This window comes from Hypanus sabinus, chromosome 26 (genome assembly GCF_030144855.1).
Source record: "Hypanus sabinus isolate sHypSab1 chromosome 26, sHypSab1.hap1, whole genome shotgun sequence".
In the NCBI taxonomy this organism is placed as follows: domain Eukaryota; kingdom Metazoa; phylum Chordata; class Chondrichthyes; order Myliobatiformes; family Dasyatidae; genus Hypanus; species Hypanus sabinus.
This window is the reverse complement of record NC_082731.1, coordinates 19,539,785-19,567,191: the sequence shown is the minus strand read 5'-3', so window position 1 is coordinate 19,567,191 and position 27,407 is coordinate 19,539,785. Positions and strand designations below refer to the sequence as shown.

The 27,407-nt window shown below is 58.3% G+C and overlaps 1 protein-coding gene across 1 annotated transcript in view; it reads right to left on the bottom strand.

Moving 5' to 3' along the window:
- Positions 1-27,407, bottom strand: part of parp2 (poly (ADP-ribose) polymerase 2) — a 139,574-nt gene that overhangs the window by 74,756 nt on the left and 37,411 nt on the right. The window contains exons 10-14 of the mRNA XM_059951587.1: positions 19,181-19,289; positions 17,788-17,950; positions 17,244-17,382; positions 16,918-16,981; positions 16,422-16,556 (exon numbers count right to left, since the gene is read on the bottom strand). Of these exons, the coding sequence (XP_059807570.1) occupies positions 16,422-16,556; positions 16,918-16,981; positions 17,244-17,382; positions 17,788-17,950; positions 19,181-19,289 (610 nt within the window). The remainder of the gene's footprint in view (positions 1-16,421; positions 16,557-16,917; positions 16,982-17,243; positions 17,383-17,787; positions 17,951-19,180; positions 19,290-27,407) is intronic.

Sequence of the window (27,407 nt, the reverse complement as noted above, 5' to 3'; positions counted from 1 at the left end):
GGGAATCTCACCCCGTGTCGGAGCCAGTTGTCAGGGTGGTGGAGAGAGAAGGGAGGGAATCTCACCCCGTGTCGGAGCCAGTTGTTGGGGTGGTGGAGAGAGAAGGGTGGGAGTCTCACCCTGTTTTTGGGGTGGTGGAGCGAGAAGGGAGGGAGTCTGACCCTATTGTTGGGGTGCTGGAGTGAGAAAGGAGGGACTCTCACCCTATAGTTGGGGTGGTGGAGAGAGAAGGGAGGGAGTCTCACCCTGTTGTTGGGGTGGTGGAGCGAGAAGGGAGGGACTCTCACCCTATAGTTGGGGTGGTGGAGAGAGAAGGGAGGGAGTCTGACCCTATTGTTGGGGTGCTGGAGTGAGAAAGGAGGGACTCTCACCCTATAGTTGGGGTGGTGGAGAGAGAAGGGACGGAGTCTCAGCCTGTTGTTGGGGTGGTGGAGCGAGAAGGGAGGGAGTCTCAGCCTGTTGTTGGGGTGGTGGACAAGGGCGGGAGTCTCACCCTGTGCTGCAGCCTGTTGTTAGGGTGGTGGAACGAGAAGGGAGGGAGTCACACCCTGTTGTTCGGGTGGTGGAGAGAGAAGGGAGGGAGTCGAAACCAGTGCCGGAGCCTGTTGCTGGGGTGGTGGATAGAGAAGGGAGGGAGTCTCACCCTGTCTCGGAGACTGTTGTTGGGTCAGTGGAGAGAGAAGGGAGTTAGTCTCACCCTGTTGTTGGGGTGGTGGAGAGAGAAGGGAGGGTGTCTCACCCTGTTGTCAGGGTGGTGGAGAGAGAAGGGAGGGAATCTCACCCCGTGTCGGAGCCAGTTGTTGGGGTGGTGGCGAGAGAAGGGAGGGAGTCTCACCCTGTTGTTGGGGTGGTGGAGCGAGAAGGGAGGGAGTCTGACCCTATTGTTGGGGTGCTGGAGTGAGAAAGGAGGGACTCTCACCCTATAGTTGGGGTGGTGGAGAGAGAAGGGAGGGAGTCTCACCCTGTTGTTGGGGTGGTGGAGCGAGAAGGGAGGGAGTCTCACACTGTTGTTGGGGTGGTGGAGCGAGAAGGGAGGGAGTCTGACCCTATTGTTGGGGTGCTGGAGTGAGAAAGGAGGGACTCTCACCCTAAAGTTGGGGTGGTGGAGAGAGAAGGGACGGAGTCTCACCCTGTTGTTGGGGTGGTGGAGAAGGGAGGGAGACTCACCCTGTGCAGAAGCCTGTTGTTAGAGTGGTGGAGTGAGAAGGGAGGGTGTCACACCCAGTGCCAGAGCCTGTTGCTGGGAAGGTGTAGAGAGAAGGGAGCCAAGTCTCACACTATGAAGTAAACTGTTGTTGAGGTGGTGGAGAGAGAAGGGAGGGAGTCTTACCCTAGTGTTGGGGAGGTGGAGAGAAGGGAGGGAGTCTTAACCAGTGTCGGAGCCTGTTGTTGGGGTGGTGGAGAATGGAAGGAGATTCACCCTGTGCCGCAGCCTGTTGTTAGGGTGGTGGAGCGAGAAGGGAGGGAGTCTCACCCTGTTGTTGGGGTGGTGGAGAGAGAAGGGAGGGAGTCTCACCCTATTGTTGGGGTGGTGGGGAGAGAAGGGAGGGAGTCACACCCTGTTGTTGGGGTGGTGGAGCGAGAAGGGAGGGAGTCTCACCCTATTGTTGGGGTGGTGGAGAGAGAAGGGAGGGAGTCTCACCCTGTTGTTGGGGTGCTGGAGTGAGAAAGGAGGGACTCTCACCCTATAGTTGGGGTGGTGGAGAGAGAAGGGAGGGAGTCTCACCCTGTTGTTGGGGTGGTGGAGCGAGAAGGGAGGGAGTCTGACCCTATTGTTGGGGTGCTGGAGTGAGAGAGGGACTCTCACCCTATAGTTGGGGTGGTGGAGAGAGAAGGGAGGGAGTCTCACCCTGTTGTTGGGGTGGTGGAGCGAGAAGGGAGGGAGTCTGACCCTATTGTTGGGGTGCTGGAGTGAGAAAGGAGGGACTCTCACCCTATAGTTGGGGTGGTGGAGAGAGAAGGGACGGAGTCTCAGCCTGTTGTTTGGGTGGTGGAGAAGGGAGGGAGTCTCAGCCTGTTGTTCGGGTGGTGGAGAAGGGAGGGAGACTCACCCTGTGCAGAAGCCTGTTGTTAGAGTGTTGGAGTGAGAAGGGAGGGTGTCACACCCAGTGCCGGAGCCTGTTGCTGGGAAGGTGTAGAGAGAAGGGAGCCAAGTCTCACACTATGAAGTAAACTGTTGTTGAGGTGGTGGAGAGAGAAGGGAGGGAGTCTTACCCTAGTGTTGGGGAGGTGGAGAGAAGGGAGGGAGTCTCACACTGTGTCGGAGACTGTTCTGGGGGGTGTAGAGAGAAGGGTGGGTGGATCACCCTGTGTTGGAGCCAGTTGTTGGGGTGGTGGAGAGAGAAGGGAGGGAGTGCATCCCTGTTGTCAGGGTGGTGGAGAGAGAAGGGAGGGAATCTCACCCCGTGTCGGAGCCAGTTGTTGGGGTGGTGGAGAGAGAAGGGAGGGAGTGCATCCCTGTTGTCAGGGTGGTGGAGAGAGAAGGGAGGGAATCTCACCCCGTGTCGGAACCAGTTGTTGGGGTGGTGGAGAGAGAAGGGTGGGAGTCTCACCCTGTTGTTGGGGTGGTGGAGCGAGAAGGGAGGGAGTCTGACCCTATTGTTGGGGTGCTGGAGTGAGAAAGGAGGGACTCTCACCCTATAGTTGGGGTGGTGGAGAGAGAAGGGAGGGAGTCTCACCCTGTTGTTGGGGTGGTGGAGCGAGAAGGGAGGGACTCTCACCCTATAGTTGGGGTGGTGGAGAGAGAAGGGAGGGAGTCTGACCCTATTGTTGGGGTGCTGGAGTGAGAAAGGAGGGACTCTCACCCTATAGTTGGGGTGGTGGAGAGAGAAGGGACGGAGTCTCAGCCTGTTGTTGGGGTGGTGGAGCGAGAAGGGAGGGAGTCTCAGCCTGTTGTTGGGGTGGTGGAGAAGGGCGGGAGTCTCACCCTGTGCTGCAGCCTGTTGTTAGGGTGGTGGAGCGAGAAGGGAGGGAGTCACACCCTGTTGTTGGGGTGGTGGAGAGAGAAGGGAGGGAGTCGAAACCAGTGCCGGAGCCTGTTGCTGGGGTGGTGGATAGAGAAGGGAGGGAGTCTCACCCTGTCTCGGAGACTGTTGTTGGGTCAGTGGAGAGAGAAGGGAGTTAGTCTCACCCTGTTGTTGGGGTGGTGGAGAGAGAAGGGAGGGTGTCTCACCCTGTTGTCAGGGTGGTGGAGAGAGAAGGGAGGGAATCTCACCCCGTGTCGGAGCCAGTTGTTGGGGTGGTGGCGAGAGAAGGGAGGGAGTCTCACCCTGTTGTTGGGGTGGTGGAGAGAGAAGGGAGGGTGTCTCACCCTGTTGTCAGGGTGGTGGAGAGAGAAGGGAGGGAATCTCACCCCGTGTCGGAGCCAGTTGTTGGGGTGGTGGCGAGAGAAGGGAGGGAGTCTCACCCTGTTGTTGGGGTGGTGGAGCGAGAAGGGAGGGAGTCTGACCCTATTGTTGGGGTGCTGGAGTGAGAAAGGAGGGACTCTCACCCTATAGTTGGGGTGGTGGAGAGAGAAGGGAGGGAGTCTCACCCTGTTGTTGGGGTGGTGGAGCGAGAAGGGAGGGAGTCTCACACTGTTGTTGGGGTGGTGGAGCGAGAAGGGAGGGAGTCTGACCCTATTGTTGGGGTGCTGGAGTGAGAAAGGAGGGACTCTCACCCTAAAGTTGGGGTGGTGGAGAGAGAAGGGACGGAGTCTCACCCTGTTGTTGGGGTGGTGGAGAAGGGAGGGAGACTCACCCTGTGCAGAAGCCTGTTGTTAGAGTGGTGGAGTGAGAAGGGAGGGTGTCACACCCAGTGCCAGAGCCTGTTGCTGGGAAGGTGTAGAGAGAAGGGAGCCAAGTCTCACACTATGAAGTAAACTGTTGTTGAGGTGGTGGAGAGAGAAGGGAGGGAGTCTTACCCTAGTGTTGGGGAGGTGGAGAGAAGGGAGGGAGTCTTAACCAGTGTCGGAGCCTGTTGTTGGGGTGGTGGAGAATGGAAGGAGATTCACCCTGTGCCGCAGCCTGTTGTTAGGGTGGTGAAGCGAGAAGGGAGGGAGTCTCACCCTGTTGTTGGGGTGGTGGAGAGAGAAGGGAGGGAGTCTCACCCTATTGTTGGGGTGGTGGGGAGAGAAGGGAGGGAGTCACACCCTGTTGTTGGGGTGGTGGAGCGAGAAGGGAGGGAGTCTCACCCTATTGTTGGGGTGGTGGAGAGAGAAGGGAGGGAGTCTCACCCTGTTGTTGGGGTGCTGGAGTGAGAAAGGAGGGACTCTCACCCTATAGTTGGGGTGGTGGAGAGAGAAGGGAGGGAGTCTCACCCTGTTGTTGGGGTGGTGGAGCGAGAAGGGAGGGAGTCTGACCCTATTGTTGGGGTGCTGGAGTGAGAGAGGGACTCTCACCCTATAGTTGGGGTGGTGGAGAGAGAAGGGAGGGAGTCTCACCCTGTTGTTGGGGTGGTGGAGCGAGAAGGGAGGGAGTCTGACCCTATTGTTGGGGTGCTGGAGTGAGAAAGGAGGGACTCTCACCCTATAGTTGGGGTGGTGGAGAGAGAAGGGACGGAGTCTCAGCCTGTTGTTTGGGTGGTGGAGAAGGGAGGGAGTCTCAGCCTGTTGTTCGGGTGGTGGAGAAGGGAGGGAGACTCACCCTGTGCAGAAGCCTGTTGTTAGAGTGTTGGAGTGAGAAGGGAGGGTGTCACACCCAGTGCCGGAGCCTGTTGCTGGGAAGGTGTAGAGAGAAGGGAGCCAAGTCTCACACTATGAAGTAAACTGTTGTTGAGGTGGTGGAGAGAGAAGGGAGGGAGTCTTACCCTAGTGTTGGGGAGGTGGAGAGAAGGGAGGGAGTCTCACACTGTGTCGGAGACTGTTCTGGGGGGTGTAGAGAGAAGGGTGGGTGGATCACCCTGTGTTGGAGCCAGTTGTTGGGGTGGTGGAGAGAGAAGGGAGGGAGTGCATCCCTGTTGTCAGGGTGGTGGAGAGAGAAGGGAGGGAATCTCACCCCGTGTCGGAGCCAGTTGTTGGGGTGGTGGAGAGAGAAGGGAGGGAGTGCATCCCTGTTGTCAGGGTGGTGGAGAGAGAAGGGAGGGAATCTCACCCCGTGTCGGAACCAGTTGTTGGGGTGGTGGAGAGAGAAGGGTGGGAGTCTCACCCTGTTGTTGGGGTGGTGGAGCGAGAAGGGAGGGAGTCTGACCCTATTGTTGGGGTGCTGGAGTGAGAAAGGAGGGACTCTCACCCTATAGTTGGGGTGGTGGAGAGAGAAGGGAGGGAGTCTCACCCTGTTGTTGGGGTGGTGGAGCGAGAAGGGAGGGACTCTCACCCTATAGTTGGGGTGGTGGAGAGAGAAGGGAGGGAGTCTGACCCTATTGTTGGGGTGCTGGAGTGAGAAAGGAGGGACTCTCACCCTATAGTTGGGGTGGTGGAGAGAGAAGGGACGGAGTCTCAGCCTGTTGTTGGGGTGGTGGAGCGAGAAGGGAGGGAGTCTCAGCCTGTTGTTGGGGTGGTGGAGAAGGGCGGGAGTCTCACCCTGTGCTGCAGCCTGTTGTTAGGGTGGTGGAGCGAGAAGGGAGGGAGTCACACCCTGTTGTTGGGGTGGTGGAGAGAGAAGGGAGGGAGTCGAAACCAGTGCCGGAGCCTGTTGCTGGGGTGGTGGATAGAGAAGGGAGGGAGTCTCACCCTGTCTCGGAGACTGTTGTTGGGTCAGTGGAGAGAGAAGGGAGTTAGTCTCACCCTGTTGTTGGGGTGGTGGAGAGAGAAGGGAGGGTGTCTCACCCTGTTGTCAGGGTGGTGGAGAGAGAAGGGAGGGAATCTCACCCCGTGTCGGAGCCAGTTGTTGGGGTGGTGGCGAGAGAAGGGAGGGAGTCTCACCCTGTTGTTGGGGTGGTGGAGAGAGAAGGGAGGGTGTCTCACCCTGTTGTCAGGGTGGTGGAGAGAGAAGGGAGGGAATCTCACCCCGTGTCGGAGCCAGTTGTTGGGGTGGTGGCGAGAGAAGGGAGGGAGTCTCACCCTGTTGTTGGGGTGGTGGAGCGAGAAGGGAGGGAGTCTGACCCTATTGTTGGGGTGCTGGAGTGAGAAAGGAGGGACTCTCACCCTATAGTTGGGGTGGTGGAGAGAGAAGGGAGGGAGTCTCACCCTGTTGTTGGGGTGGTGGAGCGAGAAGGGAGGGAGTCTCACCCTGTTGTTGGGGTGGTGGAGCGAGAAGGGAGGGAGTCTGACCCTATTGTTGGGGTGCTGGAGTGAGAAAGGAGGGACTCTCACCCTAAAGTTGGGGTGGTGGAGAGAGAAGGGACGGAGTCTCACCCTGTTGTTGGGGTGGTGGAGAAGGGAGGGAGACTCACCCTGTGCAGAAGCCTGTTGTTAGAGTGGTGGAGTGAGAAGGGAGGGTGTCACACCCAGTGCCAGAGCCTGTTGCTGGGAAGGTGTAGAGAGAAGGGAGCCAAGTCTCACACTATGAAGTAAACTGTTGTTGAGGTGGTGGAGAGAGAAGGGAGGGAGTCTTACCCTAGTGTTGGGGAGGTGGAGAGAAGGGAGGGAGTCTTAACCAGTGTCGGAGCCTGTTGTTGGGGTGGTGGAGAATGGAAGGAGATTCACCCTGTGCCGCAGCCTGTTGTTAGGGTGGTGGAGCGAGAAGGGAGGGAGTCTCACCCTGTTGTTGGGGTGGTGGAGAGAGAAGGGAGGGAGTCTCACCCTATTGTTGGGGTGGTGGGGAGAGAAGGGAGGGAGTCACACCCTGTTGTTGGGGTGGTGGAGCGAGAAGGGAGGGAGTCTCACCCTATTGTTGGGGTGGTGGAGAGAGAAGGGAGGGAGTCTCACCCTGTTGTTGGGGTGCTGGAGTGAGAAAGGAGGGACTCTCACCCTATAGTTGGGGTGGTGGAGAGAGAAGGGAGGGAGTCTCACCCTGTTGTTGGGGTGGTGGAGCGAGAAGGGAGGGAGTCTGACCCTATTGTTGGGGTGCTGGAGTGAGAGAGGGACTCTCACCCTATAGTTGGGGTGGTGGAGAGAGAAGGGAGGGAGTCTCACCCTGTTGTTGGGGTGGTGGAGCGAGGAGGGAGTCTGACCCTATTGTTGGGGTGCTGGAGTGAGAAAGGAGGGACTCTCACCCTATAGTTGGGGTGGTGGAGAGAGAAGGGACGGAGTCTCAGCCTGTTGTTTGGGTGGTGGAGAAGGGAGGGAGTCTCAGCCTGTTGTTCGGGTGGTGGAGAAGGGAGGGAGACTCACCCTGTGCAGAAGCCTGTTGTTAGAGTGTTGGAGTGAGAAGGGAGGGTGTCCCACCCAGTGCCGGAGCCTGTTGCTGGGAAGGTGTAGAGAGAAGGGAGCCAAGTCTCACACTATGAAGTAAACTGTTGTTGAGGTGGTGGAGAGAGAAGGGAGGGAGTCTTACCCTAGTGTTGGGGAGGTGGAGAGAAGGGAGGGAGTCTCACACTGTGTCGGAGACTGTTCTGGGGGGTGTAGAGAGAAGGGTGGGTGGATCACCCTGTGTTGGAGCCAGTTGTTGGGGTGGTGGAGAGAGAAGGGAGGGAGTGCATCCCTGTTGTCAGGGTGGTGGAGAGAGAAGGGAGGGAATCTCACCCCGTGTCGGAGCCAGTTGTTGGGGTGGTGGAGAGAGAAGGGAGGGAGTGCATCCCTGTTGTCAGGGTGGTGGAGAGAGAAGGGAGGGAATCTCACCCCGTGTCGGAACCAGTTGTTGGGGTGGTGGAGAGAGAAGGGTGGGAGTCTCACCCTGTTGTTGGGGTGGTGGAGCGAGAAGGGAGGGAGTCTGACCCTATTGTTGGGGTGCTGGAGTGAGAAAGGAGGGACTCTCACCCTATAGTTGGTGTGGTGGAGAGAGAAGGGAGGGAGTCTCACCCTGTTGTTGGGGTGGTGGAGCGAGAAGGGAGGGACTCTCACCCTATAGTTGGGGTGGTGGAGAGAGAAGGGAGGGAGTCTGACCCTATTGTTGGGGTGCTGGAGTGAGAAAGGAGGGACTCTCACCCTATAGTTGGGGTGGTGGAGAGAGAAGGGACGGAGTCTCAGCCTGTTGTTGGGGTGGTGGAGCGAGAAGGGAGGGAGTCTCAGCCTGTTGTTGGGGTGGTGGAGAAGGGCGGGAGTCTCACCCTGTGCTGCAGCCTGTTGTTAGGGTGGTGGAGCGAGAAGGGAGGGAGTCACACCCTGTTGTTGGGGTGGTGGAGAGAGAAGGGAGGGAGTCGAAACCAGTGCCGGAGCCTGTTGCTGGGGTGGTGGATAGAGAAGGGAGGGAGTCTCACCCTGTCTCGGAGACTGTTGTTGGGTCAGTGGAGAGAGAAGGGAGTTAGTCTCACCCTGTTGTTGGGGTGGTGGAGAGAGAAGGGAGGGTGTCTCACCCTGTTGTCAGGGTGGTGGAGAGAGAAGGGAGGGAATCTCACCCCGTGTCGGAGCCAGTTGTTGGGGTGGTGGCGAGAGAAGGGAGGGAGTCTCACCCTGTTGTTGGGGTGGTGGAGCGAGAAGGGAGGGAGTCTGACCCTATTGTTGGGGTGCTGGAGTGAGAAAGGAGGGACTCTCACCCTATAGTTGGGGTGGTGGAGAGAGAAGGGAGGGAGTCTCACCCTGTTGTTGGGGTGGTGGAGCGAGAAGGGAGGGAGTCTGACCCTATTGTTGGGGTGCTGGAGTGAGAAAGGAGGGACTCTCACCCTAAAGTTGGGGTGGTGGAGAGAGAAGGGACGGAGTCTCACCCTGTTGTTGGGGTGGTGGAGAAGGGAGGGAGACTCACCCTGTGCAGAAGCCTGTTGTTAGAGTGGTGGAGTGAGAAGGGAGGGTGTCACACCCAGTGCCAGAGCCTGTTGCTGGGAAGGTGTAGAGAGAAGGGAGCCAAGTCTCACACTATGAAGTAAACTGTTGTTGAGGTGGTGGAGAGAGAAGGGAGGGAGTCTTACCCTAGTGTTGGGGAGGTGGAGAGAAGGGAGGGAGTCTTAACCAGTGTCGGAGCCTGTTGTTGGGGTGGTGGTGAATGGAAGGAGATTCACCCTGTGCCGCAGCCTGTTGTTAGGGTGGTGGAGCGAGAAGGGAGGGAGTCTCACCCTGTTGTTGGGGTGGTGGAGAGAGAAGGGAGGGAGTCTCACCATATTGTTGGGGTGGTGGGGAGAGAAGGGAGGGAGTCTCAACCTACTGTTGGGGTCGTGGAGAGAGAAGGGAGGGAGTCTCACCCTGTGTCGGAACCAGTTGTGGTGGTGGAGGGATAAGGGAGGGTGTCTCACCCTGTTGTTGGGGTGGTGGAGAGGGAAGGGTGGGAGTCTCAGCCTGTTGTACAGGTGGTGGAGTGAGAAGGGAGGGAGTCTCACACTGTGTCGGAGACTGTTCTGGGGGGTGTAGAGAGAAGGGTGGGTGGATCACCCTGTGTTGGAGCCAGTTGTTGGGGTGGTGGAGAGAGAAGGGAGGGAGTCTCACCCTGTTGTCAGGGTGGTGGAGAGAGAAGGGAGGGAATCTCACCCCGTGTCGGAGCCAGTTGTTGGGGTGGTGGCGAGAGAAGGGAGGGAGTCTCACCCTATTGTTGGGGTGCTGGAGTGAGAAAGGAGGGACTCTCACCCTATAGTTGGGGTGGTGGAGAGAGAAGGGACGGAGTCTCAGCCTGTTGTTGGGGTGGTGGAGAAGGGAGGGAGACTCACCCTGTGCAGAAGCCTGTTGTTAGGGTGGTGGAGTGAGAAGGGAGGGTGTCACACCCAGTGCCGGAGCCTGTTGCTGGTGTGGTGGAGAGAGAAGGGAGGCAGTCTCACACTATGAAGTAGCCTGTTGTTGAGCTGGTGGAGAGGGAAGGGAGGGAGACTCACCCTGTGCTGCAGCCTGTTGTTAGGGTGGTGGAGCGAGAAGGGAGGGAGTCACACCCTGTTGTTGGGGTGGTGGATAGAGAAGGAGGGGAGTCTCACCCTGTCTCGGAGACTGTTGTTGGGTCAGTGGAGAGAGAAGGGAGTTAGTCTCACCCTGTTGTTGGGGTGGTGGAGAGAGAAGGGAGGGAGTCTCACCCTGTTGTCAGGGTGGTGGAGAGAGAAGGGAGGGAATCTCACCCCGTGTCGGAGCCAGTTGTTGGGGTGGTGGCGAGAGAAGGGAGGGAGTCTCACCCTGTTGTTGGGGTGGTGGAGCAAGAAGGGAGGGAGTCTGACCCTATTGTTGGGGTGCTGGAGTGAGAAAGGAGGGACTCTCACCCAATAGTTGGGGTGGTGGAGAGAGAAGGGAGGGAGTCTCACCCTGTTGTTGGGGTGGTGGACCGAGAAGGGAGGGAGTCTGACCCTATTGTTGGGGTGCTGGAGTGAGAAAGGAGGGACTCTCACCCTATAGTTGGGGTGGTGGAGAGAGAAGGGACGGAGTCCCACCCTGTTGTTGGGGTGGTGGAGAAGGGAGGGAGACTCACTCTGTGCAGAAGCCTGTTGTTAGAGTGGTGGAGTGAGAAGGGAGGGTGTCACACCCAGTGCCGGAGCCTGTTGCTGGGAAGGTGTAGAGAGAAGGGAGCCAAGTCTCACACTATGAAGTAAACTGTTGTTGAGGTGGTGGAGAGAGAAGGGAGGGAGTCTTACCCTAGTGTTGGGGAGGTGGAGAGAAGGGAGGGAGTCTTAACCAGTGTCGGAGCCTGTTGTTAGGGTGGTGGAGCGAGAAGGGAGGGAGTCTCACCCTATTGTTGGGGTGGTGGGGAGAGAAGGGAGGGAGTCTCACCCCGTGTCGGAGCCAGTTGTGGTGGTGGAGGGATAAGGGAGGGAGTCTCACCCTGTTGTTGGGGTGGTGGAGAGAGAAGGGGCGGAGTCTCACCCTGTGCCGGAGCCTGTTGTTCAGGTGGTGGAGAGAGAAGGGAGGGAGTCTCACACCGTGTCGGAGACTGTTCTGGGGGGTGTAGAGAGAAGGGTGGGTGGATCACCCTGTGTTGGAGCCAGTTGTTGGGGTGGTGGAGAGAGAAGGGCGGGAGTCCCAACCTATATTTGTGGTGGTGGAGAGAGAAGGGAGGGAATCTCACCCCGTGTCGGAGCCAGTTGTTGGGGTGGTGGCGAGAGAAGGGTGGGAGTCTCACCCTGTTGTTGGGGTGGTGGAGCGAGAAGGGAGTGAGTCTGACCGTATTGTTGGGGTGCTGGAGTGAGAAAGGAGGGACTCTCACCCTATAGTTGGGGTGGTGGAGCGAGAAGGGAGGGAGTCTCACCCTGTTGTTGGGGTGCTGGAGTGAGAAAGGAGGGACTCTCACCCTATAGTTGGGGTGGTGGAGAGAGAAGGGACGGAGTCTCAGCCTGTTGTTGGGGTGGTGGAGAAGGGAGGGAGACTCACCCTGTGCAGAAGCCTGTTGTTAGGGTGGTGGAGAGAGAAGGGAGGGTGTCTCACCCAGTGCCGGAGCCTGTTGCTGGGGTGGTGGAGAGAGAAGGGAGGCAGTCTCACACTATGAAGTAGCCTGTTGTTGAGCTGGTGGAGAGAGAAGGGAGGGAGTCGAAACCAGTGCCGGAGCCTGTTGCTGGGATGGTGGTTAGAGAAGGGAGGGAGTCTCACCCTGTCTCGGAGACTGTTGTTGGGTCAGTGGAGAGAGAAGGGAGTTAGTCTCACCCCGTGTCGGAGCCAGTTGTTGTGGTGGTGGAGGGATAAGGGAGGGAGTCTCACCCTGTTGTTGGGGTGGTGGAGAGGGAAGGGTGGGAGTCTCAGCCTGTTGTTGGGGTGGTGGAGAGAGAAGGGAGGGAGTCTCACCCTGTGCCGGAGCCTGTTGTTCAGGTGTGGAGAGAGAAGGGAGGGAGTCTCACACTGTGTCGGAGACTGTTCTGCGGGGTGTAGTGAGAAGGGTGGGTGTCTCACCCTGTGTTGGAGCCAGTTGTTAGGGAGGTGGGGAGAGAAGGGAGAGAGTCTCACCTTGTTGTTGGGGTGGTGGAGAGAGAAGGGAGGGAGTCTAACCGAGTGCCAGAGCCTGTTGCTGGGGTTGGGAATAGAGAAGGGAGGGAAACTCACCCCGTCTCGGAGTCTGTTGTTCGGGCAGTGGAGAGAGAAGGGAGGGAGTCTCACCCCATGTCGGAGCCTGTTGGTGGGGTGGTGGAGAAGGGAGGGAGACTCAACCTCTGCCGGAGCCTGTTGTTGGGGTGGTGGAGAGAGAAGGGAGGGAGCCTCACCGAGTTTTTGGGGTGGAGAGAGAAGGGAGAGAGTCTAACCCAGTGCCGGAGCCTGTTGCTGGGGTGGTGGATGGAGAAGGGAGGGATTCTCACCCCCTATCGGAGACCGTTGTTGGGGCAGTGGAGAGAGAAGGGTGGGAGTCTCACCCTATTGTTGGGGTGGTGGAGAGAGAAGGGAGGGAGTCTCACCATGCATTTGGGGTGGTGGAGAGAGAAGGGAGGGAGTCTCAGCCTGTTGTTGGGGTGGTGGAGAAGGGAGGGAGACTCACCCTGTGCAGAAGCCTGTTGTTAGGGTGGTGGAGTGAGAAGGGAGGGTGTCACACCCAGTGCTGGAGCCTGTTGCTGGGAAGGTGTAGAGAGAAGGGAGCAAGTCTCACACTATGAAGTAGACTGTTGTTGAGGTGGTGGAGAGAAGGGAGGGAGTCTCAACCAGTGTCGGAGCCTGTTGTTGGGGTGGTGGAGAATGGAAGGAGATTCACCCTGTGCCGCAGCCTGTTGTTAGGGTGGTGGAGCGAGAAGGGAGGGAGTCTCACCCTGTTGTTGGGGCGGTGGAGAGAGAAGGGAGGGAGTCTCACCCTACTGTTGGGGTGGTGGAGAGAGAAGGGAGGGAGTCTCACCCGTGTCGGAGCCAGTTGTGGTGGTGGAGGGATAAGGGAGGGAGTCTCACCCTGTTGTTGGGGTGGTGGACAGGGAAGGGTGGGAGTCTCAGCCTGTTGTTGGGGTGGTGAAGAGAGAAGAGACGGAGTCTCACCCTGTGCCGGAGCCTGTTGTTCAGGTGGTGGAGAGAGAAGGGAGGGAGTCTCACAAGGTGTCGGAGACTGTTCTGGGGGGTGTAGAGAGAAGGGTGGGTGGATCACCCTGCGTTGGAGCCAGTTGTTGGGGTGGTGGAGAGAGAAGGGAGGGAGTCTCACCCTGTTGTTGGCCTGGTGGAGAGAGAAGGGAGGGAGTCTCACCCTGTTGTTGGCCTGGTGGAGAGAGAAGGGAGGGAGTCTCACCCTGTTGTTGGGGTGGTGGAGAGAGAAGGGAGGGAGTCTGATCCTGTGTCGGAGACTGTTCTGGGTTGGTGGAGAGAAAAGTGAGGGTGTCTCACTGTGTGTCGCAGACTGTTGTTGGGCTGGTGGAGACAGAAGGGAGGGAGATTCAACGTCTACCGGAGCCTGTTGTTGGAGTGGTGGAGCGAGAAGGGATGGAGTCACACCCTGTGGTTGGGGTGGTGGAGCGAGAAGGGAGGGAGTCTCACCCTGTTGTTGGAGTGGTGGAGCGAGAAGGGAGGGAGTCTCACCCTATTGTTGGGGCGGTGGAGAGAGAAGGGAGGGAGTCTCACCCTACTGTTGGGGTGGTGGAGAGAGAAGGGAGGGAGTCTCACCCGTGTCGGAGCCAGTTGTGGTGGTGGAGGGATAAGGGAGGGAGTCTCACCCTGTTGTTGGGGTGGTGGACAGGGAAGGGTGGGAGTCTCAGCCTGTTGTTGGGGTGGTGAAGAGAGAAGAGACGGAGTCTCACCCTGTGCCGGAGCCTGTTGTTCAGGTGGTGGAGAGAGAAGGGAGGGAGTCTCACAAGGTGTCGGAGACTGTTCTGGGGGGTGTAGAGAGAAGGGTGGGTGGATCACCCTGCGTTGGAGCCAGTTGTTGGGGTGGTGGAGAGAGAAGGGAGGGAGTCTCACCCTGTTGTTGGCCTGGTGGAGAGAGAAGGGAGGGAGTCTCACCCTGTTGTTGGCCTGGTGGAGAGAGAAGGGAGGGAGTCTCACCCTGTTGTTGGGGTGGTGGAGAGAGAAGGGAGGGAGTCTGATCCTGTGTCGGAGACTGTTCTGGGTTGGTGGAGAGAAAAGTGAGGGTGTCTCACTGTGTGTCGCAGACTGTTGTTGGGCTGGTGGAGACAGAAGGGAGGGAGATTCAACGTCTACCGGAGCCTGTTGTTGGAGTGGTGGAGCGAGAAGGGATGGAGTCACACCCTGTGGTTGGGGTGGTGGAGCGAGAAGGGAGGGAGTCTCACCCTGTTGTTGGAGTGGTGGAGCGAGAAGGGAGGGAGTCACACCCTGTTGTTGGGGTGGTGGAGCGAGAAGGGAGGGAGTCTCACCCTATTGTTGGGGTGGTGGAGAGAGAAGGGAGGGAGTCTCACCCTGTTGTTGGGGTGCTGGAGTGAGAAAGGAGGGAGTCTCACCCTGTTGTTGGGGTGGTGGAGAGAGAAGGGAGGGAGTCTCACCCTGTTGTTGGGGTGGTGGAGCGAGAAGGGAGGGAGTCTCACCCTGTTGTTGGGGTGCTGGAGTGAGAAAGGAGGGAGTCTCACCCTGTTGTTGGGGTGGTGGAGAGAGAAGGGAGGGAGTCTCACCCTGTTGTTGGGGTGGTGGAGCGAGAAGGGAGGGAGTCTCACCCTGTTGTTGGGGTGCTGGAGTGAGAAAGGAGGGAGTCTCACCCTATAGTTGGGGTGGTGGAGAGAGAAGGGAGGGAGTCTCACCCTATTGTTGAGGTTGTGGAGAGAGAAGGGAGAGAGTCTAACCCAGTGCCGGAGCCTGTTGCTGGGGTGGTGGATGGAGAAGGGAGGGAGTCTCACCCTGTGTCGGAGACTGTTGTTGGGGTGGTGGAGAGAGAAGGGAGGCAGTCTCACCCTGTGCCGGAGCCTGTTGTTGGGGTGGTGGAGAGAGAAGGGTGGGTGTCTCACCCTCTTGTTGGGGTGGTGGAGAGAGAAGGGAGGGAGTCTCACCCTGTGTCGGAGCCTGTTGTTGGGGTGTTGGAGAAGGGAGGGAGTCTCACCCAGTGCCGGAGCCTGTTGCTGGGGTGGTGGATAGAGAAGGGAGGGAGTCTCAACCCGTGTCGGAGACTGTTGTTGGGGCAGTGGAGAGAGAATTGAGATGGTCTGACCCCGTATCGGAGCTAGTTGTTGGGTTGGTGGAGAGAGAAGGGAGGGAGTCTCACCCTGTTGTTGGAGTGGTGGAGCGAGAAGGGATGGAGTCACACCCTGTGGTTGGGGTGGTGGAGCGAGAAGGGAGGGAGTCTCACCCTGTTGTTGGAGTGGTGGAGCGAGAAGGGAGGGAGTCACACCCTGTTGTTGGGGTGGTGGAGCGAGAAGGGAGGGAGTCTCACCCTATTGTTGGGGTGGTGGAGAGAGAAGGGAGGGAGTCTCACCCTGTTGTTGGGGTGCTGGAGTGAGAAAGGAGGGAGTCTCACCCTGTTGTTGGGGTGGTGGAGAGAGAAGGGAGGGAGTCTCACCCTGTTGTTGGGGTGGTGGAGCGAGAAGGGAGGGAGTCTCACCCTGTTGTTGGGGTGCTGGAGTGAGAAAGGAGGGAGTCTCACCCTGTTGTTGGGGTGGTGGAGAGAGAAGGGAGGGAGTCTCACCCTGTTGTTGGGGTGGTGGAGCGAGAAGGGAGGGAGTCTCACCCTGTTGTTGGGGTGCTGGAGTGAGAAAGGAGGGAGTCTCACCCTATAGTTGGGGTGGTGGAGAGAGAAGGGAGGGAGTCTCACCCTATTGTTGAGGTTGTGGAGAGAGAAGGGAGAGAGTCTAACCCAGTGCCGGAGCCTGTTGCTGGGGTGGTGGATGGAGAAGGGAGGGAGTCTCACCCTGTGTCGGAGACTGTTGTTGGGGTGGTGGAGAGAGAAGGGAGGCAGTCTCACCCTGTGCCGGAGCCTGTTGTTGGGGTGGTGGAGAGAGAAGGGTGGGTGTCTCACCCTCTTGTTGGGGTGGTGGAGAGAGAAGGGAGGGAGTCTCACCCTGTGTCGGAGCCTGTTGTTGGGGTGTTGGAGAAGGGAGGGAGTCTCACCCAGTGCCGGAGCCTGTTGCTGGGGTGGTGGATAGAGAAGGGAGGGAGTCTCAACCCGTGTCGGAGACTGTTGTTGGGGCAGTGGAGAGAGAATTGAGATGGTCTGTCCCCGTATCGGAGCTAGTTGTTGGGTTGGTGGAGAGAGAAGGGAGGGAGTCTCACCCTTTTGTTGGGGTGGTGGAGAGAGAAGGGAGGGAGTCTCAGCCTGTTGTTGGGGTGGTGGAGAGAGAAGGGAGGGAGTCTCATCCCGTGTCGGAGCCTGTTGTTGGGGTGGTGGAGAAGGGTGGGAGACTCACCCTGTGCCGAAGCCTGTTGTTAGGGTGGTGGAGTGAGAAGGGAGGGAGTCTCACCCAGTGCCGGAGCCTGTTGCTGGGGTGGTGGAGTGAGAAGGGAGGGTGTCTAACCCAGTGCTGGAGCCTGTTGTTGGGGTGCTGGAGAGAGAAGGGAGTGAGTCTCACCCCATGTGTCGCTGCCTGTTGTTGTGTTGGTGGAGACAGAAGGGAGGGAGACTCAATGTCTGCCGGAGCCTGTTGTTGGGGTGGTGGAGCGAGAACTGAGGGAGTCTCACCCTGTTGTTGGGATGGTGGAGAGAGAAGGGAGGATTGTTCTGGAGGGAGGGACTGACCTGGAACTGGTGTGAGCTGTGTTCCAGGGGCTGGAGGCTGCATTGCAGAGCGTGGTAGTGACGGTCCAGAGGGTTTTCTGTGCTGTTGTGCTCCTTCTTCACCACACCAATTGCCACCTCGATGTCGCTGAGAGCCTGCATTGAAGAGAGGGGACGTCACAGGACTACCCGTTGGCAGTAATCGAAGGGGAAGCAGAGAGAGAGAGAGAGAGGTCGGGAAGGAGAGACTAATAGGTGGAGTAGCAGAGAGCAAACGAGGATTGCAGATGAGGAGAGGAATCTGAAATAGAAAAGATGTAGTGGAGAGAGAGAGTGAGAAAGGACAGGCAGGGGTGGGGGATTGAGAGGGCAGGAGGGAGAGAAGTTGAGAGGGGGAGGGGGAGGGATGAGAATAAGAAACTGCGGTGAGGTGTTAGAGGGAGGGTGGGGAGATAGAGTGGAAAGAGGGATAGGGAGTGGTTAGGAACTAGAAAGAGGTTGAAGATGAAGGTTTTACCTCCAGGAGGCTGATTTTTTCCTGAAGTTCTTTCCGGGTGCTAATCAGTGGTGGGGTCTTCAGCCTGTGGTTGGGTTTGGTGGGGAGTGAGTGTGACAAACACGTAACAATTAGTGTATGCATGTAACTATTGGTAGTTAATAGCCATATTCAGATGTACATTTTGGTAGTTATCACCAACAATCAACGTACAGGCCTAAGTAGCCATGGTTAACACCATACAGGCGTAACCTTGGTTAAGGCCAGACACCTCTGCAGTCCGAGTCTTCAGCTGGTGGATTTATACAAGGGGCTGATTGGAGAGCCAGCAATCTCCCTGCTCTTACCCAAAGTCGTGGGGGATGCGGGTGTAGAATTCGTTGCAGGCCTCCAGCAGGGCTTTCCCAGTCACCTTCCGGTTCAGACAGTCCTCGATCTTTCGCAGGGAACAGTAGCCAGCCTTGATCTGCTCAGTGGTCAGCTTTCCTGGTAGGAAGGAGAGAGGGATAGAGAGGCAGAGAGAGGGAGAGGCAGATGGAGAGAGACAGACTCAGACCAGAATTGTGCACATTGCTCCTGAATAGGAAGATGGAGTCAGTTTGGATTGTGTTTGGTGACAGTAAATGGGAAAGCGTGGTGTCTATTACGATTGTGCTCAGTGGGAGAGAATGGGAACCTGTGGGGTCAGTTTGGATTGTGTGCAGTGGGAGTGAATTGGAACGTGTGGGGTCTGTTCGGATTGTGTGCGGTGGGAGTGAATGGAAAGGGGTGGGGTCTGATATGGTGGGAGTGAATGGAAAGAGTTGGGTTCCATTATGCTATGAGTGAATGGTGTATGTTAGGATTGTGTATGGTAGGGTTTAATAACCCACGATGAACCCCCTCCCTTACCTAGCGGAGCCTTCTTGGTGTCATACTTCATCTGAAGAACCATCTCCTCCATGGTCTTAATGTCGCAAATCAGCTTCATCAACTCTTGGAGTCGGTGATCTAACTTCGATTCCACCTGTGGCACCTTTGCCCCTGCTCCAGGCTCCTTCCCATCCTGGACATCCTAATAACAGTCACAGATAGGGTTGCTGTCATCTGGAAGAACCTGTGTTCCTACAGGTGCACTGAAAATCTTATTTGAAACAGTATCACAGAAATATCGCATCATATAAGCAACATTCACAGAAAATACATAAATTACACCTAATTGTTACAAGAAAGAACACAGCTTGAAGAGGAAAATCAGAGTCCACTGTAACAGATGTGGTCAGTGTTGCTGTACTGAAGCAGTGATCAGGGTGGTGTCGGTTGATTCAACAACTGAATGGGTGAAGAAAAGTAGCCGTACTGAACCTTGAGGCTTCAGTACCACCTGCCCAATCGGAACTGCGAGATGACAGCATGGTCTGGATGGTGGGGATCTTGGACGACAGAACCTGCCTCCTGTAGATACTACTGATGGGTGGGAAGGAATTTGCCTGCAACTTGACAGATTCTAGTACTCTCTGCAGGTTCTTATGTTACTGTGCATTGGAACTGTCATATAAGGCCGTAACGCAACCAGTCAGGATACTTTCAACAGTACAAGCAACCTGCTGGAGGAGCCAAGTGGATTAAGCAGCATCGGTTGTTGGAAAGGAAATGTCGATGTTTTAGTTCTGATGCAGGGCTGAACTCAAAATACGAACTTTTCCCACCACAGATGTTGCTCAGTCCATCCTCCAGCAGATCGTTCTCTCACCAGCAATCCCTTGTGTGTCTAGTATCAGCAGAAATCTATGATGGGCCCTTCCATGTCAATGCATTTCTGTGCTGGATAAAACCTGGTGTTGGGTCAGGTGTAGGGTGTTCTAATAAAACACCTTGGGTTGGGTGAGGTGTACGTTCCAAAAAAACACCGGGATAGGGACAGGTGTATGTTCCGATAAAACACACGGGGTCGGGATGGGTGTAGGTTCCGATAAAACACCCAGGGTTGGGTCAGGTTGGGTCCATGTTCTGATAAAACACTCGGGTTCAAGTCAGGTGTTCATATCAATAAAACACAGGGGTCAGGTCAGGTGTACATTCTAATAAAACACCTGAGGTCGGGTTGGGTCGACAGTCCAATAAAACACCCGGGGTCGGGTTTGATGTAGGTTCTGATAAAACACACAGGGTTGGGTCAGGTGTACATTGGATAAAACACCGTGTCGGTCGGGTGTACGTTCCAATAAAACACCCTATATTGGTTCTGATCAATCACTCAGGGCTGGGTTTGGTGTAGTTTCCAGTCTCTGACCTGCCCACACACCTGTTCCATAGAATTGCCACTGTAGTCAAGGGTGAGCATGTCATACTTGCCGGCAACTTTCTCAAAGTTTGCCCTCTGGGACCACTCATTCTTGGTCTTGTCAAAAAACCTGGCAGAGGGAAAGCAGAGAAAAATTAGGCACAGGTAAGATGGGAAAATCTAAATTTCTGCTGTCCATGGGAATATGTGATGGGACAGTGTGGAGCCTTACTGCATCCCTGACCTCTCAACACTACCATCAGTGAGGAGATACAGGAGCACGAAGCTCACTCTGAATATTTTAGTCACTGCATCTTCCCCTACACCATCAGATTTCTGAAGAGGCAATGCATCAACCCATGAACACTACCCCAATATTTTTGCACTACTAATTTTAACCATTTTTTATGTATAATTTATTTTTGTAATTTTTTTAATGCATTGCACCGTATTGTTGCCACAAAACAACATATTTCATGACATACAGTCGGCCCTCCTTATCCATGGATTCCGTATGCGCAGATTCAACCAACCACGGATTGGGAAAACCTGGAAGTTCCCTCTTCAGCACTGGTTACTTCAGCATGTACAGACTACTTTTTCTTGTCATTATTCCCTAAACAATACAGTATAACAACTATTTACATAGCATTTACATTGTATTAGGTATTATAAGTAATCTAGAAATGTCTTAAAGGTACAGGCAGTCCCCGGGTTATGAATGAGTTCCGTTTCTGAGTCCGCCTTTAAGTCGGATTTGAAGTCGGAACAGGTACATCCGGTACTATTTAGCGTCAGTTAGTCAAACATTTTTCTTAGTATATAGTACATATTTTACCTTTCTATGCATATAAAACACTTAAGAAACATACATATTTCAATAATTTAACCACTACGTTGCTTAATAATAACTGTAGCTTTCATCGGGGCACGGCCTTTCATATGTTTCATGAAAACTGTTCCTATCTTTGATCGATTGCAGCCTAATGCATTTCCAATGACCGATGGCGTTTCACCTCTTTCTGATCGCTTTATTACTTCCACCTTATTTTCGTGAACAGAAACACAGCGGATTCAGAGCTGCGACGCCAGGTCCTAACGTCCACCGCACGGGGACGCATTAAATAAAGTCCGGGGTTCCACTGGGTCCTAAAGACCCTTGCATTGATACACGTAAAATAAGGGACTTCAGCATCCACGAATTTTGGAATCCGTGCGGGGGGGGGTCCCGCAACCAATCCCCCACGGATAAGAAGAGCTGACTGCATATTAAACCTGATTCAGATTCTGGACGGAGCCTGACCCTGTCCCTGGGAGTGTGTGACGGGATGGTGTGGAGGGAGCCTCAACCTGTGTCTGACCCTGACCCTGGGTGTGTGTGACGGGACGGTGTGGAGGGAGCCTCACCCTGTGTCTGACCCTGTCCCTGGGAGTGTGTGGCGGGACGGTGTGGGGGGAGCCTCACCCTGTGTCTGACCCTGTCACAGGGAGTGTGTTACGGGACGGTGTGGAGGGAGCCTCACCCTGTGTCTGACCCTGATCCTGGGAGTGAGTGACGGGACGGTGTGGAGGGAGCCCCACCCTGTGTCTGACCCTGATCCTGGGAGTGTGTGACGGGACAGTGGGGAGGGACCCTCACCCTGTGTCTGACCCTGTCCCTGGGAGTGTGTGACGGGACAGTGTGGAGGGAGCCTCACCCTGTGTCTGACCCTGATCCTGGGAGTGTGTGATGGGATGGTGTGGAGGGAGCCTCACCCTGTGTCTGACCCTGTCCCTGGGAGTGTGTGATGGGATGGTGTGGAGGGAGCCTCACCCTGTGTCTGACCCTGTCCCTGGGAGTGTGTGGCGGGACGGTGTGGAGGGAGCCTCACTCTGTGTCTGACCCTGTCCCTGGGAGTGTGTGACGGGATGGTGTGGAGGGAGCCTCACCCTGTGTCTGACCCTGTCCCTGGGAGTGTGTGACGGGACGGTGTGGAGGGAGCCTCACCCTGTGTCTGACCCTGTCCCTGGGAGTGTGTGACGGGACGGTGTGGAGGGAGCCTCACCCTGTGTCTGACCCTGTCCCTGGGAGTGTGTGACGGGACGGTGGGGAGGGAGCCTCACCCTGTGTCTGACCCTGTCCCTGGGAGTGTGTGACGGGATGGTGTGGGGGGAGCCTCACCCTGTGTCTGACCTTGTCCCTGGGAGTGTGTGATGGGACGGTGTGGAGGGAGCCTCACCCTGTGTCTGACCCTGTCCCTGGGAGTGTGTGACGGGACGGTGTGGAGGGAGCCTCACCCTGTGTCTGACCCTGTCCCTGGGAGTGTGTGACGGGACGGTGTGGAGGGAGCCCCACCCTGTGTCTGACCCTGTCCCTGGGAGTGTGTGATGGGATGGTGTGGAGGGAGCCTCGCCCTGTGTCTGACCCTGTCCCTGGGAGTGTGTGACGGGACAGTATGGAGGGAGCCTCACCCTGTGTCTGACCCTGTCCCTGGGAGTGTGGGTGGGATGGTGTGGAGGGAGCCTCACCCTGTGTCTGACCCTGTCCCTGGGAGTGTGTGTCGGGACGGTGTGGAGGGAGCCTCACCCTGTGTCTGACCCTGTCCCTGGGAGTGTGTGACGGGACGGTGTGGGGGGAGTCTCACCCTGTGACTGACCCTGTCCCTGGGAGTGTGTGACGGGACAGTGTGGAGGGAGCCTCACCCTGTGTCTGACCCTGTCCCTGGGAGTGTGGGTGGGATGGTGTGGAGGGAGCCTCAACCTGTGTCTGACCCTGTCCCTGGGAGTGTGTGACGGGACGGTGTGGAGGGAGCCTCGCCCTGTGTCTGACCCTGTCCCTGGGAGTGTGTGATGGGATGGTGTGGAGGGAGCCTCGCCCTGTGTCTGACCCTGTCACTGGGAGTGTGTGACGGGACAGTATGGAGGGAGCCTCACCCTGTGTCTGACCCTGTCCCTGGGAGTGTGGGTGGGATGGTGTGGAGGGAGCCTCACCCTGTGTCTGACCCTGTCCCTGGGAGTGTGTGTCGGGACGGTGTGGAGGGAGCCTCACCCTGTGTCTGACCCTGTCCCTGGGAGTGTGTGACGGGACGGTGTGGGGGGAGTCTCACCCTGTGTCTGACCCTGTCCCTGGGAGTGTGTGACGGGACAGTGTGGAGGGAGCCTCACCCTGTGTCTGACCCTGTCCCTGGGAGTGTGGGTGGGATGGTGTGGAGGGAGCCTCAACCTGTGTCTGACCCTGTCCCTGGGAGTGTGTGACGGGACAGTGTGGAGGGAGCCTCACCCTGTGTCTGACCCTGTCCCTGGGAGTGTGTGACGGGACGGTGTGGAGGGAGCCTCACCCTGTGTTTGACCCTGTCCCTGGGAGTGTGTGACGGGACGGTGTGGGGGGAGCCTCACCCTGTGTCTGACCCTGTCCCCGGGAGTGTGTGACGGGACGGTGTGGAGGGAGCCTCACCCTGTGTCTGACCCTGTCCCTGGGAGTGTGGGTGGGATGGTGTGGAGGGAGCCTCACCCTGTGTCTGACCCTGTCCCTGGGAGTGTGTGACGGGACGGTGTGGAGGGAGCCTCACCCTGTGACTGACTCTGTCCCTGGGAGTGTGTGTCGGGACGGTGTGGAGGGAGCCTCACCCCGTGTCTGACCCTATCCCTGGGAGTGTGTGATGGGACTGTGTGGAGGGAGCCTCACCCTGTGTCTGACCCTGTCCCTGGGAGTGTGTGACGGGACGGTGGGGAGGGAGCCTCACCCTGTGTCTGACCCTGTCCCCGGGAGTGTGTGACGGGATGGTGGGGAGGGAGCCTCACCCTGTGTCTGGCCCTGTCCCTGGGAGTGTGTGATGGGATGGTGTGGAGAGAGCCTCACCCTGTGTCTGACCCTGTCCCTGGGAGTGTGTGACGGGACGGTGTCGAGGGAGCCTCACCCTGTGTCTGACCCTGTCCCTGGGAGTGTGGGTGGGATGGTGTGGAGGGAGCCTCAACCTGTGTCTGACCCTGTCCCTGGGAGTGTGTGACGGGACAGTGTGGAGGGAGCCTCACCCTGTGTCTGACCCTGTCCCTGGGAGTGTGTGACGGGACGGTGTGGAGGGAGCCTCACCCTGTTTGACCCTGTCCCTGGGAGTGTGTGACGGGACGGTGTGGAGGGAGCCTCACCCTGTGTCTGACCCTGTCCCTGGGAGTGTGGGTGGGATGGTGTGGAGGGAGCCTCAACCTGTGTCTGACCCTGTCCCTGGGAGTGTGTGACGGGACAGTGTGGAGGGAGCCTCACCCTGTGTCTGACCCTGTCCCTGGGAGTGTGTGACGGGACGGTGTGGAGGGAGCCTCACCCTGTGTTTGACCCTGTCCCTGGGAGTGTGTGACGGGACGGTGTGGGGGGAGCCTCACCCTGTGTCTGACCCTGTCCCCGGGAGTGTGTGACGGGACGGTGTGGAGGGAGCCTCACCCTGTGTCTGACCCTGTCCCTGGGAGTGTGGGTGGGATGGTGTGGAGGGAGCCTCACCCTGTGTCTGACCCTGTCCCTGGGAGTGTGTGACGGGACGGTGTGGAGGGAGCCTCACCCTGTGTCTGACCCTGTCCCTGGGAGTGTGTGACGGGACGGTGTGGAGGGAGCCTCACCCTGTGACTGACTCTGTCCCTGGGAGTGTGTGTCGGGACGGTGTGGAGGGAGCCTCACCCCGTGTCTGACCCTATCCCTGGGAGTGTGTGATGGGACTGTGTGGAGGGAGCCTCACCCTGTGTCTGACCCTGTCCCTGGGAGTGTGTGACGGGACGGTGTGGAGGGAGCCTCACCCTGTGTCTGACCCTGTCCCCGGGAGTGTGTGACGGGATGGTGGGGAGGGAGCCTCACCCTGTGTCTGGCCCTGTCCCTGGGAGTGTGTGATGGGATGGTGTGGAGAGAGCCTCACCCTGTGTCTGACCCTGTCCCTGGGAGTGTGTGACGGGACGGTGTCGAGGGAGCCTCACCCTGTGTCTGACCCTGTCCCTGGGAGTGTGGGTGGGATGGTGTGGAGGGAGCCTCAACCTGTGTCTGACCCTGTCCCTGGGAGTGTGTGACGGGACAGTGTGGAGGGAGCCTCACCCTGTGTCTGACCCTGTCCCTGGGAGTGTGTGACGGGACGGTGTGGAGGGAGCCTCACCCTGTTTGACCCTGTCCCTGGGAGTGTGTGACGGGACGGTGTGGAGGGAGCCTCACCCTGTGTCTGACCCTGTCCCTGGGAGTGTGGGTGGGATGGTGTGGAGGGAGCCTCAACCTGTGTCTGACCCTGTCCCTGGGAGTGTGTGACGGGACAGTGTGGAGGGAGCCTCACCCTGTGTCTGACCCTGTCCCTGGGAGTGTGTGACGGGACGGTGTGGAGGGAGCCTCACCCTGTGTTTGACCCTGTCCCTGGGAGTGTGTGACGGGACGGTGTGGGGGGAGCCTCACCCTGTGTCTGACCCTGTCCCCGGGAGTGTGTGACGGGACGGTGTGGAGGGAGCCTCACCCTGTGTCTGACCCTGTCCCTGGGAGTGTGGGTGGGATGGTGTGGAGGGAGCCTCACCCTGTGTCTGACCCTGTCCCTGGGAGTGTGTGACGGGACGGTGTGGAGGGAGCCTCACCCTGTGACTGACTCTGTCCCTGGGAGTGTGTGTCGGGACGGTGTGGAGGGAGCCTCACCCCGTGTCTGACCCTATCCCTGGGAGTGTGTGATGGGACTGTGTGGAGGGAGCCTCACCCTGTGTCTGACCCTGTCCCTGGGAGTGTGTGACGGGACGGTGTGGAGGGAGCCTCACCCTGTGTCTGACCCTGTCCCCGGGAGTGTGTGACGGGATGGTGGGGAGGGAGCCTCACCCTGTGTCTGGCCCTGTCCCTGGGAGTGTGTGATGGGATGGTGTGGAGAGAGCCTCACCCTGTGTCTGACCCTGTCCCTGGGAGTGTGTGACGGGACGGTGTCGAGGGAGCCTCACGTCTGACCCTGTCCCTGGGAGTGTGTGACGGGATGGTGTGGAGGGAGCCTCACCATGTCTGACCCTGTCCCTGGGAGTGTGTGACGGGACGGTGTGGAGGGAGCCTCACCCTGCGTCTGACCCTGTCCCCGGGAGTGTGTGACGGGATGGTGTGGAGGGAGCCTCACCCTGTGTCTGACCCTGTCCCTGGGAGTGTGTGATGGGATGGTGTGGAGGGAGCCTCACCCTGCGTCTGACCCTGTCCCTGGGAGTGTCTGACGGGATGGTGTGGAGGGAGCCTCACCATGTCTGACCCTGTCCCTGGGAGTGTGTGACGGGACGGTGTGGAGGGAGCCTCACCCTGCGTCTGACCCTGTCCCTGGGAGTGTGTGACGGGATGGTGTGGAGGGAGCCTCACCCTGTGTCTGACCCTGTCCCTGGGAGTGTGTGATGGGATGGTGTGGAGGGAGCCTCACCCTGCGTCTGACCCTGTCCCTGGGAGTGTCTGACGGGATGGTGTGGAGGGAGCCTCACCATGTGTCTGACCCTGTCCCTGGGAGTGTGTGACGGGACGGTGTGGAGGGAGCCTCACCCTGTGTCTGACCCTGTCCCTGGGAGTGTGTGACGGGACGGTGTGGAGGGAGCCCCACCCTGTGTCTGACCCTGTCCCTGGGAGTGTGTGATGGGATGGTGTGGAGGGAGCCTCGCCCTGTGTCTGACCCTGTCCCTGGGAGTGTGTGACGGGACAGTATGGAGGGAGCCTCACCCTGTGTCTGACCCTGTCCCTGGGAGTGTGGGTGGGATGGTGTGGAGGGAGCCTCACCCTGTGTCTGACCCTGTCCCTGGGAGTGTGTGTCGGGACGGTGTGGAGGGAGCCTCACCCTGTGTCTGACCCTGTCCCTGGGAGTGTGTGACGGGACGGTGTGGGGGGAGTCTCACCCTGTGACTGACCCTGTCCCTGGGAGTGTGTGACGGGACAGTGTGGAGGGAGCCTCACCCTGTGTCTGACCCTGTCCCTGGGAGTGTGGGTGGGATGGTGTGGAGGGAGCCTCAACCTGTGTCTGACCCTGTCCCTGGGAGTGTGTGACGGGACGGTGTGGAGGGAGCCTCGCCCTGTGTCTGACCCTGTCCCTGGGAGTGTGTGATGGGATGGTGTGGAGGGAGCCTCGCCCTGTGTCTGACCCTGTCACTGGGAGTGTGTGACGGGACAGTATGGAGGGAGCCTCACCCTGTGTCTGACCCTGTCCCTGGGAGTGTGGGTGGGATGGTGTGGAGGGAGCCTCACCCTGTGTCTGACCCTGTCCCTGGGAGTGTGTGTCGGGACGGTGTGGAGGGAGCCTCACCCTGTGTCTGACCCTGTCCCTGGGAGTGTGTGACGGGACGGTGTGGGGGGAGTCTCACCCTGTGTCTGACCCTGTCCCTGGGAGTGTGTGACGGGACAGTGTGGAGGGAGCCTCACCCTGTGTCTGACCCTGTCCCTGGGAGTGTGGGTGGGATGGTGTGGAGGGAGCCTCAACCTGTGTCTGACCCTGTCCCTGGGAGTGTGTGACGGGACAGTGTGGAGGGAGCCTCACCCTGTGTCTGACCCTGTCCCTGGGAGTGTGTGACGGGACGGTGTGGAGGGAGCCTCACCCTGTGTTTGACCCTGTCCCTGGGAGTGTGTGACGGGACGGTGTGGGGGGAGCCTCACCCTGTGTCTGACCCTGTCCCCGGGAGTGTGTGACGGGACGGTGTGGAGGGAGCCTCACCCTGTGTCTGACCCTGTCCCTGGGAGTGTGGGTGGGATGGTGTGGAGGGAGCCTCACCCTGTGTCTGACCCTGTCCCTGGGAGTGTGTGACGGGACGGTGTGGAGGGAGCCTCACCCTGTGACTGACTCTGTCCCTGGGAGTGTGTGTCGGGACGGTGTGGAGGGAGCCTCACCCCGTGTCTGACCCTATCCCTGGGAGTGTGTGATGGGACTGTGTGGAGGGAGCCTCACCCTGTGTCTGACCCTGTCCCTGGGAGTGTGTGACGGGACGGTGGGGAGGGAGCCTCACCCTGTGTCTGACCCTGTCCCCGGGAGTGTGTGACGGGATGGTGGGGAGGGAGCCTCACCCTGTGTCTGGCCCTGTCCCTGGGAGTGTGTGATGGGATGGTGTGGAGAGAGCCTCACCCTGTGTCTGACCCTGTCCCTGGGAGTGTGTGACGGGACGGTGTCGAGGGAGCCTCACCCTGTGTCTGACCCTGTCCCTGGGAGTGTGGGTGGGATGGTGTGGAGGGAGCCTCAACCTGTGTCTGACCCTGTCCCTGGGAGTGTGTGACGGGACAGTGTGGAGGGAGCCTCACCCTGTGTCTGACCCTGTCCCTGGGAGT